The sequence below is a fragment of the Castor canadensis genome, chromosome 4 (assembly GCF_047511655.1).
Source record: "Castor canadensis chromosome 4, mCasCan1.hap1v2, whole genome shotgun sequence".
In the NCBI taxonomy this organism is placed as follows: domain Eukaryota; kingdom Metazoa; phylum Chordata; class Mammalia; order Rodentia; family Castoridae; genus Castor; species Castor canadensis.
This window is the reverse complement of record NC_133389.1, coordinates 185,338,385-185,354,545: the sequence shown is the minus strand read 5'-3', so window position 1 is coordinate 185,354,545 and position 16,161 is coordinate 185,338,385. Positions and strand designations below refer to the sequence as shown.

The following is a 16,161-nucleotide window of genomic DNA, read 5'->3' as shown; positions in this document are numbered from 1 at the left end:
ATTCAAGGTCCTGTACTACAGGCAACTAGAGAGTCAGTATTGTTCTGAGCTGTAGGAGTCTCCATTATAAAATTCATTCAGACACAACTCTATGGATATACCCACCTATAAAAGATATGTATGCCTACAATACACTAAGACCATGTTTAACTCTCTCACTATATTATCAAGAATGACTACTTGTACATGAGGAATTCTTTAATTTCCAAATTAAGTTAGTTGAAGAGGTATGAAGAGCAGTTGTGACTTACTAAACTCTATTCTGTTGGGTGGAGCCAACCGTCCACAGGGTGGTCACCAAGGGGCCTTTGCATGTGGGGAGAATAAGAACGGCATCTGATGTGCTCTCGAAGCTGCAAATTACAGGTTTGTGTCTCACAGACTTGAATTTTAAAACTCTTATTTCAAATTGTCAACAGAGAGCATCTCTGGCAGGTGGTTTTTCTTTGTGGATTCTTGATTTCTGGAATTCTCCTAGCATTTATTTGATAATTCTGAAATGTCATTTTTTTTTTTTTGTGGTACTGGGACTCAGGGCCTTCACCTTGAGCCACTCCATCAGCCCAATTTTTTGTGACAGGGTCTCTCCAACTATTTGCCTGGGCTGGCTTTGAACCATGGTCCTCCTGATCTCTGCCTACTGAGTAGCTAGGATTACAGGCATGAGCCACCAGCGCCCAGCCCTGAAATGTCATTTAAAATGGAGTATTATTTTTTGTGCTTATCTTCGCTTTTTCCTCATGATATTTTTATTCATCTAACTGGAGATGAAAGGTGATGAGAAAAGAACTATCACAGATAGAGGAAAGGCAAACTTCTATTTGATACTTTTAAATTCTCTTCTAACTCTGTAAATATTTGCCTAACAGTGGAGGAACAATCAGTTCCCATTTGGCAAAATTCAAGGTCAAGTTAATGTTTAAACTTGAGAGTTGAGAGGTGCAAGAAATACAAGCTTTGACTGGAACAGTAGATTGTTAATCTCAGAAAAAAAGAAAGCCAACCTGCTCAGGGATCCTGGTAAACACAACCTAAATATGACCCTGATGAGTTAGCAGAAACTTTCTGGTTTCACTACTGGACTAGGATGTCATAAGTCACTCTTATACAGAATTGGCTCAAAACTAAGAGTGGGAGGTTGAGAAACGGTTTCTGATGCTGTTGTGTCTGTGCAGAGTTCACCTCTCTACCCCCATCTCCATCTACAGAATGAAGATGAGGATCTGAGATCTGCAGTCTCAGGCCAGGTGACACAAAATCCTGAGCCAGTGCCCACAGGGGCCAAAGCAGGGCTGGCTGCTGCTGTCCTATGGTTCGGAGCTCTGTCAACATGTGGAGAGCCCCCAATCAGCATTTTGTTTTCTTTCATTTTGTTCAAAATAAACAAGACCCTTTCCTTGTTAAGACACATTCTTCCCTGAGAGACACTGGTTTCCTGCTTCAACTGTGCTTGGAAGGAACTGGCACTCTGGCTGCTCAGAGCCAGCAGCTCTTTGCCCCCTCCTCACAGCACCCTTGGACACCCAAGGCCTCCTCTGCAGCTCCAGCAGCCTCCTCAGCCACTCCCCAGGATGACCTTGTCCCTCTCTCAGACCTACCAGGACTTGGGGTCACCATCAACCGTCAGATCAACCTGGAGCGCCATGCCTCCTATATCTGCCTGTCTGTCTCCTGTATCTCCTACATCTCCTATGATGTAACTGTGAAGAAATTAGGTCACCAGAACCCCGAGAGGGAACATCTGAGAAACTGATGAAGCTGTAGACCCAAGGTGGCTGGATCTTCCTTTGAGATATCAAGAAGTCAGACTGTGTCTACTGGGAGAGCGGCTGAACATGGTGGAGTGTGCTTAACAGCTGGGACAAAGTGTGAGTCAGTCACTACTGGAACTGGACAAACTGGCCACTGACAAAATGGATCCTCATCTGTGTGACTTCATTGAGACTCAATAGCTGAATGAGCAGGTGAGATCCATCAAAGAACTGAGTGATCATGTAACCACCTTGTGCAAAGTGAGTGTTCCTGAATCCCTCTGACAAGCACACTGACAGTGACAATGAGTGAAGCCTTAGGTAGATTTCCCCATAGTTGTTACCAAGGAAGTACATGCATGTTGGGATTACCTTTACCTTACATTGTACAAAACATCCATGGAGTTCTTTAATTTGTACCATTTCTTCAAGAAATTTGGTACCAGAAGGGGAAAAACCAGAAGAAAAAACAACAAAAAAGATTGAGAAGCCATGGTGGCTCACATCTGTACTCCTAGCTACTTGGGAGGATTATGGTTTGAGGATGGCCAGGGCAAATAGTTCCAGAGACCCCATCCCAAAATAACCAGAGCAGAATGGACCAGAGGTGTGGCTCAAGTGGTAGAGCACCTGCTTTGCAAGCATAAAACCCTGAGTTCAAAATCCTGTCCCACCCTCCTCTCCCCACCCCCACCTCCCACAAAAAAAAGTGAGAAAACAAAAATAGGCATACTAACCTACAACACAAAGCAAGGTTTTGGGCCACTTGTCCAGATGCAAAGCCCGCTGCTTGTGTGCTCTCCTCCTGCAGACAGACAGGTGGTACAGGGCTTTGATATGTTTATTTCTTGGGGACTGGAAGTGGAACTCAGTGGTAAAGCGCTTGCCTAGCACACATTAGGCCTTAGGTTAGACAACCAGCACCACAAAGCAAAAGCAAAAAACTCTTAACCTGATACTTTTTTTCTTGGTGATTCTGGGTTTGAACTCAGGGCTTCATGCTTGCTAGGCAGGCACTCTATCTGTGAGCCACCCATTTAGCCCTTTTGCTGTTTCTTCTGGAGACAAGTTCTCATTTTTTTTTTTTTTGCCCAGGCTGGCTTGGCCCACAATCCTATGGCATGCATCACCATGTCCAGCCTTTCCCCATTGAGCAGGGGTCTCACCAGTTATTTTTGCCCCAGATGGCCTGGAACAGTGATCCTCCTGATCTCAGCCTCCCACATAGTCTGGGATGACAGGTGCATGCCACCGTGTCCAGCTATTGGTTGAGATGGAGTTTTAGAACTTTTTGCCCTGGCTGGCCTCAGTCATGATCCTTCCGATCTGTCTCCCAAGTAGCTAAGATTATAGGCATGAACAATCAGTGCTGACCCAAACTGACAACGTTTGTCTAAAAGTTTGAGAAGAGCCCTGTGATGAGTCAAGCAGACTAAAAGAGTCTTTAGGGAGGATGGGGGCATGGCTCAAGTGGTAGAATGCTTGCTTAGTAAGCACAGGCCCTGAGTTCAAGCCCTGGGACTGAAAACAAAATAAAACAACCCTACAGGGTGATCTTCATCATAAAAGACATGTATCAGAACTGACATACTTCAAAATGGAAAGGCTTTACAACTTTTACCATCTACCTCAGTCACCCTACAGAGCTAATTCAGAAATGTTTTCAAGAAGGTTCTTAAATCAAAATTTCTTCATCAAGGCACCTCCCTGGGTACCTAGTCACCGCTTTTTCCCTGAGACCTGGGAGATGTTGGGGGATGTTGGCTTGTGCGATGGGGACCTGAGCCCCTATGATTCATTTCCTCTATGTTGAAAGTGACTGCCACCCACAGGTTCTGGGGAGGTCCATAAGTTTGTCACAAGGGCACTCTCCTAGACGTGCTGCCACAGACCTCGGTTCCTGCACATAGTAGACACAGATGCTGGGCTCCAAGAGGGGCTTGTGTGCCTTCCACTCCAGTCAGGGGGGCTCACTGCCCACTCTGCCCACTGGGTGTTAGGTGCCTGGAGCCCTCAAGGATATGGACACCCCATGCTGGAAGTGTCTAGTGCAAGGAGCTGTCACTCTGTGCTCTCAACACCTGAAAGGGTAACATGAAGAGCCTGTTTTCAAAGGGCTTGCTGCCTCTGCTGCCCAGGAAGGGTGGGGCAGGGTCCCCATACATCCCAAGGAGTGAATGGGGCTAGAGAAGAGTGGACAGTTCCAGGGAAGCAGCAGAAAATGTATGTTGGCCACTTGGGAAGTTCAAGTTTAGAGCGAGAGTACAGCCTGCCCAAAAGCTGAGTCACTGCTGCACTCCTGGGGAGGTTTCTTGTTCTGGTCACTACTGGATTTCACAGGTGGTTCTAGCTGATGGGAACAAACAAGCAACAATGTCCTGGTGTTCAACAGTAAGAGGCAGAAGCAACTGAGCTGCGCAGAGTAAAAGCACACTTTGTGCTGTGCACCTGACACTGCAGGTGGCATCATGAGGCCTGTACCTTAGAGTGTGAGCATAGATCATAGGCTCCACAACCACCTATGCCATGCTGGCCACACTGCCCTAATACATTAGCAGGAAGTACTGAAAGAGTGCAAAAATAGAGAAAAAGAAAGGTACCTCCTCCAGCTGGCTTTGGGTAGAGATGTAGTCTCACCACACTTATTGTGGATTTTTTTTGGCCGCACTGAGTTGAACTCAGGACCTCACGCTTGCTAGGTAGGTGCTCCACTACTCAAGCCATTCCATCAGCCCTCTTACCACACTTACAAGGCAATTCACATACGCACCATGACGCCTGTCTGGGGCTCAGAAGCCTATGAGATGAAGAGATGTCAGCAAGGGAGTTGTACAAACATGCAGCCATTTCAAGGATCAAGGATTAGTTGAATACATGGAATAACCTTTAACTTACAAAAATTGAAACTAAAGGGATGGAAAGAAAGCTAAAAGCCCATTTAAAAATTCACAGTTAAATATTTCCTTATTTTATTGAATAAACTGAAGAGAGTTCTTAATTAGTACATATCTGCAAATTTATAAATGGCAATTTCAATGGGAAACACATTTTATAAGTACCACAAACTAGACAACAAAAATGTCTCTATAAGTGAACAAGTTCAAATGCATAAAGGAATTTCAGCTCCATTTTTCTTCATTTCCAAAGGGAATGAATGCAAAAGCTTTCAGGCAAAAGACAGGCTTGTGCACTAGTGATGCTGCAGAATGGACTGCTGCATGGACAGAGGCTGACAGCGCCTGCCTCCCGACAGCATCTGCCACCCGACAGCGTCTTCCGTACATGGCCCCAAGACAAGCACCAAAGTGACATCGTGGCCTTGAGGACGCCACATTCTCAACTCTAAGTCCCCCAGAGGACACAGACATTTTTGACTAGTGATGGATTGTTTTTGAGGTTCCACGAGCTGGGAAGTAACACGTGTACCGTGAAGACATACAGGACGTAGCAGCATCAAGTGGTACATGAACAGTAATAGCTAAGGACATGAGTGCTGTGAGTGTCACCGTGCCATCATGACCAAAGCATGTGTGATGTGCTGTAACCACTCCTCAGGGAAGCAGAACAGTGGAGGAGCTTGCATGAAAAACCAAAACGTACCTGTGCACCAAAGCCATAAGAAAGGACTGAACGACCCTTGGCAAAATGACAATAATGGGAATGACTTAACTGACAAGTTTAAAAGTTTTCACATTAAACTCGTTTGGTGTGCTGGTGTGTATCACTGGTCATTAGCACTAGTAAAAGCACAGGCATTAACGAGAGTAGGGCATCCTAATCTAATGCCAGACCTAGAGAATGCCATTGCATGATAAAAAGGCACATATCAATATCAAATGATTAAAAAAAATCACACAGTATACACCATTATATATTTTTTAGTATAGTCAGTCTTGTTAACACATAAATGCATGCTGTTAGACTTGAAATATTTATATACTGTCTTATATAAAATACTGGGACTTTGGAAACTTAAGTATAAAAATAGACTTGATAACTAATAAAAACAAATATTCTACCTAAAACAGAATATGTTGTCAGTGGTGGACTTAATCAGCACAAAAGGCACTATGGGCTGGTGGCCACCTTGCACTACAGAGGACAGACAGCTTCTTGTACTGACACATTGACTGCTGTCCTCTATCTGCACTGACACACTTGGCCTCTGTCACCTATTTGAGTGGACACACAGGCTGTGTCAGCCCCCTACACTCCTGCTCCTGGAACTGCCAACACAGCTCCTGGCAGGTGCCTTGCCCAAGGCAGCAGAGGCCTGCCCACTTTAAGGCTCTGGATGTAACTAAGGAGACTAATAGATTGGGAGAAAACTGTCAGCACTCTCACCTTACCACTCTTAGAGAGCTGGCTCCAGACTAGAAAGTGATGCCTCTAGGCTCAGTGGGTTCACACCAAACTGCATTTTCTTTCTAATATTTAACCACTACACTACTACCTTTCATTAGGGTGAAACAGTGACACTACAGCTCAAGCTCCACAGGGAGAAAGATGCAGTTAGTAGCAAGATACACCATCCTTGGGCTCTAAAAAAGTGCTTGCACTCTCGCTGACCAGCCTCTAAACTTCCTCTGGACAGGCACTGTGACATACTTGGAAGGGGAAGGGACTCAGAGGAAGGCATAGCTGTTTTCTAAACAGATGACTCATTATAAAGGAAAATCTAAGAGTGCTACAAACACTGCAAAAAGAAAGCTGCTCAAAAATTTTTCAGATTATACCAAAATATCAAACCTGACTCTCACCAGAACTATCCATGGAGCACTTGGGAGGCTGGGTTCATCCCAAAGCCACTTTGTCCCCCAAGGAAGAGCTGTGACCATGCAGGGGTGGGAAAACTGGTGCTAACAAGGGAATGAATACTCAGTAGTGACTCCAACTCCAAGCACCTGGTTGAGACAGCGCCAGGTTAAGCCTAAAAGCAGGGCCAGTACAATCTTTGGGAGCTGAGGACTCTCCTATGAAGCACTGGTTGAAAAGAGGAGGTAGTGGTTGCTTTTCTAACTGAAACCTAACACATGCAATGTGGATCATGTTTGGATACTAATAGATTAAAAGTTAACAGGCATTTTATTATTTGTTTTGCTTTTGTTTTGAGACAGGGTCTTGCAATATAGCCCAGTCTGACCTTGACCTCTCCATCCTTCTGCATCTGCCTCCTGAGCACTGGGATTACAGGCATGTATCACCATGCCCTGCTTAACAGGCATTTTAAAGACAACTAGGTGCTTTAAGTATGATCTCAGTTTTAGATGACAGCAAGGAACTGTCAGTTTGTATGAAAACATGTGTGGGATTAGGTAAGAGCGTGTTCCTTCTGCTTTAGAGATACATGCAGAAAGTCATGAGCACATCAGGGGTCTTCTGTAAAATACTATAGCAACAACTCAGAAGGGGAGGGGAAGGGAGCATGACCAAGTATTAGCAATGCTGAACTGGAGGCAGCAGGGGCTCATTATACAATTCCTGCTTTTGTGTATTTTGAAAACTTCCTAACTGAAAACCCAGAAATTACCTCCAGAAAGTGAGGGAGGACCATTAGCAGAAAATAAAAACAACAAAATCCATTTTATAGGAGGCTTAGCAGAAGATGGCTGAGAACAGAATATATTCAGAATCTCCAAGCTGAGAGTGCGTGCAATGAGATGTGCTTAGGTAATGGGCCCACTCTCACCCCTGCTAAAAAGGACACCCCCCCTCCCCACGGCACTAGCTTCACCTAGGAGCAGTTGTCTTAGCCTGGCATCAGAGCTGGCTCAAACCCACTGATGCCCAGACACTAGGGTGGGCTCTCTTTAAAAAAAAAAAAAAAAGGAAAAAAGAAAGACAACTTTGTGTGGATACACAGTTGGGCAACAGCTAAGGAAAGGCAAGGTCATCATTATCGCATGTGAATACTAAGGTTTCAGGAAAAATTTCATTTTATACTCTGTGGTACTGGGGTTTGAAATCAGGGCCTTGCACTTGCCAGGCAGGTGCTCTACCACTCGAGTCACTCCCCTAGCCCTTTTTGCTTTAGTTGTTTTTTGAATAAGGTCTTGTGTTTATGCCTGGGTTGGCCTGGACTGTGATTCTCCTGATCTTTACTTATAGAGTAGGCGAGTTACAGATGTGCATCACTTTGCCTGGCTAGGAAAAACATTTTAAATGTATTATATATTAATTCTTCTCCATGACACAGATTTAAGGTTTACTATTGGCATGAAAAGTTGGGAAAAACAAACTCTCCAAGCAATCCTATTTTAAGTAGTGTTGCCAAGACCACCACTACCTCCTGCCTCCTAGCTATGTCACTTCCTCACAGACAGCAGTCAGTGGTCCGGGAAGCCACACCTTGCCTCAGCAGATTAAGGAGACTGCTCTAAACAGTAAGGGACAGAACTGACCATCGCTGAGCACACGGAAGCACTGGCCGAATGGAGTAACGAAGGATCAGACTGTGGTTTAGGGTTAAAGAAGCTATAAAAATGAAAATGAGATGATGTGTTTAGCTACAAACTCCTTGCTAGTAGTACTAACAAGAAAAGACAGACCAACACGGGCACAATACCTTGACAGCTCAGAGACTCCAGGAAGGCCATGTCTGTGCAGAGTAAACCTATCCTGCCACAGAACTAAAGGTCTCACACCTGAGTGGAAATGAATGCTTCTGGTTTCCACAGGACGGCTGAGGATGAGAGTACTTGCTGGCCTAACATGAGCAAGGCCTTGGGTTCCATCCCAAGCACTGAAAAGTAAGTTTCCACAGGACATTTTAGGAAGAAAATGAGACTTTAGATATGTATTGCACTACCAGGTAAGATTGGAAAAAACAACTACCACCAACAACCCCCCAAAAAAACAAAATCCAACCCATGAATTGGACAAACTCAACAGAGTCCAACCAGGGCAGGCCTGAGCAAGGCACCTTGAGGCAGTGGGCCACATGACAGGGCTTCTCCTACACCCACTGATGGGCACATTCATTCTGGTCATGAGCGCTGGCCTTAACTGTCGAAGTGGTTTAGATCAGGGAATCCTCCATACAGTGCCAGCAGGGCCACCTTAGCCCACTGCTCACTGAGCTCTTCCACTATCTTGGGGCAGAATGGTGTCCTGATGGCAACTACTGGAAAAAGCTAGCATTGCATACTGCATACACCTGACATATATCACTCCTAGAGAAAGAGCAAGAATCCAGGCCCTCACACATGCTGGGACAGTCTTCATGTTTTTATCATCTTTACTAATAACCCACTCTGTCAGTAAAAGAATTGACTCCTTGCCCCAGCTTGTACCAGGATGCTCAGGTCCATTCAGGGGTCTGGTTCTACTTTGCTGGAACCAAGTTATCAATTACATCCCTGATTAAAATGAAGGAAAGAAAACAGCTCACACTTCTGCAGTGCATGTTAGACCAGTGCCCCTGCAAGCCTACTCTACACGATGCCTCGGGTCTTGAGTCAAGGACAAGCAGAGGTTCCTGGGCCCTTCCTGCCCTTTCTGGAGACAGGGTGCTGTAGAGGCATTCTATAGAGATTTCCTATAGTGCACTGGCTGGAAAAGTCAGACAAAACCTACATGCTGACTATGGGCAGCACGACTCATCTTAAAAGCAGCATTAATAGGTGTGATACTCATAGTGTATTAAAGATCAACATGAATCAGAACTGTCTAACATTCAAAATGTGTAGCACCAATTTTTACTTGAATCAAACCATACACCCAAACCCAAAGCTACAGAGGCTAACTCCTCAGTCTCCAGGAGACTAATGTACCAGCCTCCAGGAGGACTGGGTAGAAATGCTCGTCTATTTTAAATTGGAGTATAGGTTTTAACTTCATTCCAAGTGGAAGTTTTAATTTTTTGATATTCAAAACAGTATACAAATCAGGAATTAAAAAAACTGGCTATTTAGCATGAACTCCACCACTTCCTATGTCTACACCAAGTGCTCTGAGCTCTAATTGTACCAACAGGGGAGGGCCTCCTTTTGAAGGAGTTGAGTGGTCAAGATGGGTTTTTATCTATCTGCTCTCCTGGAGTCAAACTCTTTAAATTGTTCTGCAAATCGAAAGGGACTCTCTCTCCACTGGTCTGTGCAAAAGGGTTGCTGAAGAAAAGGCTCACATCCAGCGGGGCCTCAGCCTCAGAGTCCCATGAGTCTGTGTCTGTGCTGCTGGAGTCTTCAGCTGTTGTGGGTGGGTAGCTGAGCTGCTCTAATTGGTCAATGATGTCAGAGAACTGGAAGGCCGAGCTGGACTCAGAGCGGACTGAGTAGGCTGGGAAGTTGACCATGGAGCTGGCCTCAGACTGATTGGCGGAGCTGGATATGTGCAGAGACAGCCCGGTGTGCAGTGGCACGTTACTGAGGGAGCTGTTCTCAGACTGGTTGTTCCGAAGTGAGCTGGTCTCAGAAGGACTCAACAGGCTCTGCATCAGGCTAGCTTGTGCCTTCACCTCAAACAACTCTGAGGTATCTGAGGGGTGTGCATTGCCATTGAAGTCACTTCCTTCCCCAAATTCAAAATCATCTTCTATACTCATGTCTACTGCCTCGGTGGAGTACCTATCTGGGCTGGACTGGGCAGACTCTGGATGCCGGAAGGCATCTGGACCGCACAAGGGAGGGGATGCGGCAGGCCGGGCAGGTGAACGGGGCTCTTGTGGGACTAAAGAGCTGTATGGGAAAGCAAATGCCTCAGAGCCACCAGCAAAGAAAGAGATGTCTGCTGGGTCGTCATCTATGAACTCTTCGGACACCTGCAGTTGTGCATTTGTCAATGTGAAAACAGGGTCCCCCCTGCGACACTGCCGGCCACACAAGGACTCCTCCCTGGACAGGAATGAGCCTGCGGAAAAGTCATCCTCACCACTGCCATTTCTACCAGCAGCTCTGAGCCCCCCGTCAGCCCTCCCTGCATCTAAGTCTAAGGTACTGGGACTCTGCCCTGTGGAACAGACAGAACCATGGCAGCTCACAACATGACAAAACCCGACACCTGGACCAGGCTGGAGTGCAGGGGGCCCGGGGAGGTGGGCGGACTGTGTGCTGGGGCCTCTGGCCGCTGCTCCGCCGCTCCTCTCTGCTGCTGCACTCTTGACATAGGGAGCCTGGGGATCCATAAGGGAGCTGCTGCTGTCCTTGGAATTGGGCAGACCGGGAGGAGTCAGAAGGGAGGTAGAGAGTGGGTAAAAGGAAGCATTTGCTGAAGACAGGGAGGTGGAAGTCCTCAAACCCTCAGTGAATGAGATGCTCTGCAGATCAAAATTAAGAAAAGAAAAAAGGAACATGTAAAATTACAAAATTCAGTAAAATTATTAGAAGTTACAAAGCCAACGTGACCCAGCTTAGGATATCCATATATTTCCCACAGCTTTTCTAAAAAGGGCAACTAATCAGACTTTCCCCTGTGGAACAGAAGATTTGTAAATGGAGGCAGTTTTATAAACATCTGTCACAATCCCTTATAAGTCCACTTTTTTTCTTGTGGTGTGAAATGTCCACAATCAAGAGAACCTCCATCGTGGAGAACTGGACATCATGCAGCCCCTGACTCCATGGCAACCCAAAGTGATCACAGTTCTACTCAGTCAACAGTGCCCTCCACCCCACAGTGCCAACGCCAGGTAACAAGTCCAGAGACTTACTACCACCGTGGAGTGGGGATGCACACTGGTCCACTCACATGTGTAATGGAAGATTGCTGCCTAGAAGGCCCCTTGGCGACACCAGTGGCACAGGAGCCAGGAGCACTTCCAAAGCACTGAGTGGCCCAAGGATGAGTGAGGAGAGGCCCACGAGCAGGATGAGGGATGCTAGAAGGGTAATAAAGCAGCCAGCTGCACTGCTCACTACCGCAGGGTGCCCTAATGACGACCTCACGCGTGGTTCCACACGCCAGGACATGGGTGCACTCTCTCTGCTTGCTAGGCATCACTTCAACGAGTACATGCAGGCACACATGCATTACAACATGGACAACAAGCAAATACAATATGGCAGGAGCCCGACAACTAACCTTTTAGGAATAAAATAACAGGTCAGGGTTCGTAAGATTCGTCTGTTTTCTAATGTCTACTATATCACAATTTTTGTTTTGTTTTGTTTGAGACAGGGTCTCCTATGTAGCCCAGGCTGGCCTTAAACTTCAGGTCCTAGAGATTCTTCCACCAAAGCCTCCTGAGTGCTGGGATTATAGACTTGTACTACTACACTCAGCTGATCACCTTTCTTAATCACTCACCCATTGTTTAAAAAATACTTTTAAGTATTTCAGAGAACTGAAAGCTTAAGTGTAAATTTTTAGACTGTTCATACTTTGAAATTATATTTGAACTTTATAAAGAACAATTAAAATTACATTCTCGTTTAGCTATAATTGATCTAATAAAGAATTTCTAGAGGAGACACATATGAAAGAGCTAAAGACTTTTTCTTTTTGGTGGTGCTGGGGTTTGAACTCAGGGTTTTGTGCTTGCTAATCAGGAGTCCTACAACTTGAGCCCCAGCCCCAGCCCAATCTAAAGGGTCTGATTTAAAAGATCCATTAGAGGGCTGGCAGAGTGGCTCAAGGAGTAAGAATGCCTGCCTAGAAAATGTGAGGCCCTGAGTTCAAATCTCAGTGTCAAAAAAAAGAGACTCATGAGGAGCTAGGTGTGGTGGTGTACGCCTGAAATCCCAGCACTGGGGAGGCTGAGGTAGGAGTATTGCCAATTTGAGGCCAGCCTGGACTACACAGTGAGACTCTGTTACAAAATAACAAAAAAACCCTCTAGAGAAAGGCTGGGGACACGAGGGCTTTTTAGACATGAGGTACAGGTGGAAATCCTGGAAATTTCTGGGATGTATAAATGACAACCCATCTACCGACATGAACATGAACACAAGTCAGCAGCAGCACAAGGAACAGCGAAGCAGCAAGAGTCTATGTACAATCATGCTGTGTGTGGGGGAAGCAGCCCTGGAACAGAACAGTCACTGATGTCCCCGCACAGAGGCCTGGAGCAGTGCCGTCTCATTTAGTGCATTCCTGCCAAATGTTCTTCCTTGAGGTGTCTGTGCAGGCCCTGTGTGTGTCTGCTTTAACATAGCTGTGATCATGCCAAACACATAGGATGCAAAGTTGTTTCCAGCTTTTCACTTTTAACAGCAAGAACGTCAGTCTCCATGTTACTATATACTTTTGTTTTTTGGTGGCACTGGGGTTCAAATGCAGGGCTTTGCACTTGCGAGGCAAAGTCTATCACTTAAGTCAAGCCTTCAACCCTCATTCTATATACACTATCTTTCAACAGTGACACATGAGCCAGGTGTGGTGGTGCTTACTTGTAATCCCAGCACCTGGGAGGTGAAGGCAGGAGGATCTCAAGTTTGAGGCCAGCCTGGGCTATACAGCAAGACCCTGTCTTAAAAACAGGGACATAAAACTCCACTGCATGGACAATTACAGTGTGGCAGTGATCAGAACTCCCCAGGTGCGGTGGATAGCACTGTGATGCAAAATAAGTGCTTGAGGCTGTCGCTTCATTAAAGACTCAATTTTGAAGACCCAGTTCCAGAGTGAGAACTGCTGCATTCAATGATGTGACTAGTGTTGACAGTCTTGTTACACCTCTGAAGATGATTTTCCATAACAGTAATGAATACTGCCTATGGTTTCCACCAGAAAAGACTAACCTGTTTTGGCAGGTCTGCAGTCAGAGCATGGATAGATGTCCGGGTCTTGCTGTGCCGTCTGCAGAACAGAGAACAACCGTTAGCAGCCAATCCCTCTTCATCTCCATGCGTTTCTACAGACAATGTGTGCTGTGTCCATGAAGAAAAGCTCAGACAAGAATGTGGCTAAGGCAGGGATTGTTAACTACAAGTGGGCAGGGTAAAGGGAAGTAAGAATTCAAATTAAAATAAGAGGCCTTAAGAGAGGTCAAATTATACACCTACACTAATGGAAAAATTCCTTATGAATTTCAAGGTTAAAAATTTAACACACTGTAAAACCGCTGTATACAAACTAAGTTATACAATATAAAAACCAAAAAGTACTACCTACATATGCATACAGTATCTGTATGACATTACAAATTCATTTTGCTTAAAAAAGTGAGAAAAGAACTCAAGCACTGAAATACGTTTATGCATGTGAGATTAATTTTATTCAGTGAAGATTAAAAATGTGAGCAGTATGGTCAGGCAGAGTGAGCAGAGCACCTGTCTACCAAGTATGAGGCCCTGCATTCAAGTCCCAGTAGTTGTTTTTTTTTTGGTACTGGGGTTTGAACGCAGGGCCTACATCTTGAGCCACTCCACCAGCTTTTTTCTTTTTTTGTGGTGGGTTTTTTTGAGATAGGGTCTTGGGAACTATTTGCCTGGGCTGGCTTCAAGCCGTGATCCTCCTGATCGCTGCCGCCTGAGTAGCTAAGATTACAGGCGTGAGCCACCACTGCCTGGCCAAAAAAACATTTAAAAAAAATACACTTTATGGGCTGGTGGAGTGACTCAAGTAATAGAGCACTGGCCTGGCAAGTGTAGGCCCCGAGTTCAAACCCCAGCAGTGCCAAAAAAAGAAAAAGTAAAAACCCAAAAAGCCCACACTTTCAATGATAAAGACCACAGGGTTTACCTTTTCTTTTGGTGGTAGCAGGGTTTGAACTAAGGGCTTTGTTCTTCCTAGGCAGTCACTCTACCACTTGAGCCACAATTGCAGGCCTTTGTGCTTGAATTCTTTTTGAGATAGAGTGTCACATTATGTCCAGGTTGGCCTGGATGGTGATTCTCCTATTTGTTGTTCCAAGTAGTTTGGATGACAGTTATACGCCACTGTGCACACCACTGGTTAAGATGAATTCTAGTGAACTTTTTGGTCTAGGAACCACAACCTTCCTAACCTCTGCCTCCCAAGTAGCTAGGATTACAGGGATGAGCCACCAGCCCAGAGTTTACCTTTCATATGGAATTCTCTTCATTCCTCCATCTTTGACGTAATCCACTAGTTGCTTCTGAGTTCTTCCACTGTGAATAAATGTTCATGTTTTAAAAAAGAATAAACAGTAAATTACAGCACTGATCTTTCACAGTTAAGGACAGATGAAAAGACTTGCCCATCCTCTTCCATAAATATACAGGTATACATTTCAAACTTATACTTTATGATAAGCATAACCAATTCTTTAGGCAAAGTTTTTTTGTTTTGTCTTGTTTTTACACAAAGTTTTTGTTAAGCCTATTTTCTCACTACTTTATTTGCTATACTCTGCTGTCTTTCACAAGACTACCCTGAATGCAATTCTCTGTACAGTCCATGATACCTCTTTTTCACCAGGGCTCAGCCAACCCTGCAGCTAAGGCCTTACCTGTATCTGAAGGAAGAGCCCCGGCTGAAGAACACAGCTTTTGCCTTTGGCTTAGGTTGGTCAAAAAGTCTAAAAAAAGTGTGGTATTCCACACAAATCTTCCAGAAGTTCTTACACTCATCTCTGCTACCCAACAAGAATTCTAATGTATCCTGGTAGGGTCCCTAGAAACGAAACACAAAGTTCAAGTAGCAAATTCAATAAAGGTCTGGACAAGAGAAAGCAAATTTAGAAAGCAGATCATACAACAGGCAGCTCCAAAATTAAAAATTAGGAAGCTTTTTTTTTCACCTAAAAATTGTATACAAAGGCTTCTGGTTCCATTTACTTAATGAGAAGACGAGAAGAACCGTGACTATATATTCACTGTGGAAAGCAAAGCACAATAGCCTTGCAGCTTCATACAAGCACAACATTCCGAGTGCATCTTATGACCACTCTCCCCTGCAAACTATAGTGCTTCCCCTGCCAGGTGACATGCTCTTAAATGCAGTTTTCAGGCTCACAAATACCAACACGAAGAAGCTGCTACCTTCTCTCTCACTTATTCCAAGGAATAACATTTTGAGCTTGGAGATGATGCACATTTCTGAACCTTCTGATATACGTTACCAAGCTACTTTTCAGAAAGACTGATACTCTAATTCCTCTGCTTAGTCTTCAAATCTAGTGCTTAGGAATATAAAATGTAACTGTCAAGCACAGACACAAACATGGCTCTAGGCTTTGAAATAACATGCCAATTAGCAGTTGCTTTTGTAAACTGAGTACTAATTCTCTTCTTTGTTTTTTTAGAATAACTGCAAGAAACACTTTTTTACTTACAGAGAAAAAGTAGCCTTTGATTTGCATTTTGTCTGTGTTTTGCTGTGTCTGCGTCCTACTTTTCTTTCATCCATAGAAAAGCAATTTGAATGATAAATAATAAACCATCCTATTTCCAGGCAAGGTGGTGCATGCCTGTAATCCCAGCACTCAGAAGGTTTGAGGCAGGAGGACTGAAAGTAACTGGACAGCCTGGGCTACACTGGGAGGTCCTGTTTCAAAAAACAAAAACAAAAT

The 16,161-nt window shown here is 44.8% G+C and overlaps 1 protein-coding gene across 8 annotated transcripts in view; it reads right to left on the bottom strand.

The window, feature by feature from the left end:
• Positions 1-16,161, bottom strand: part of Farp2 (FERM, ARH/RhoGEF and pleckstrin domain protein 2) — a 106,048-nt gene that overhangs the window by 31,174 nt on the left and 58,713 nt on the right. For all 8 annotated transcript variants that reach the window (XR_012447457.1, XR_002212000.2, XM_074072272.1 and 5 more), the window contains exons 10-13: positions 15,100-15,263; positions 14,690-14,758; positions 13,427-13,484; positions 10,749-11,004 (exon numbers count right to left, since the gene is read on the bottom strand). Coding sequence is in view for 6 of the 8 variants with exons in the window: in XM_074072272.1 (XP_073928373.1) it covers positions 10,749-11,004; positions 13,427-13,484; positions 14,690-14,758; positions 15,100-15,263 (547 nt within the window). In the remaining 2 variants the exon portion in view is untranslated. The remainder of the gene's footprint in view (positions 1-10,748; positions 11,005-13,426; positions 13,485-14,689; positions 14,759-15,099; positions 15,264-16,161) is intronic.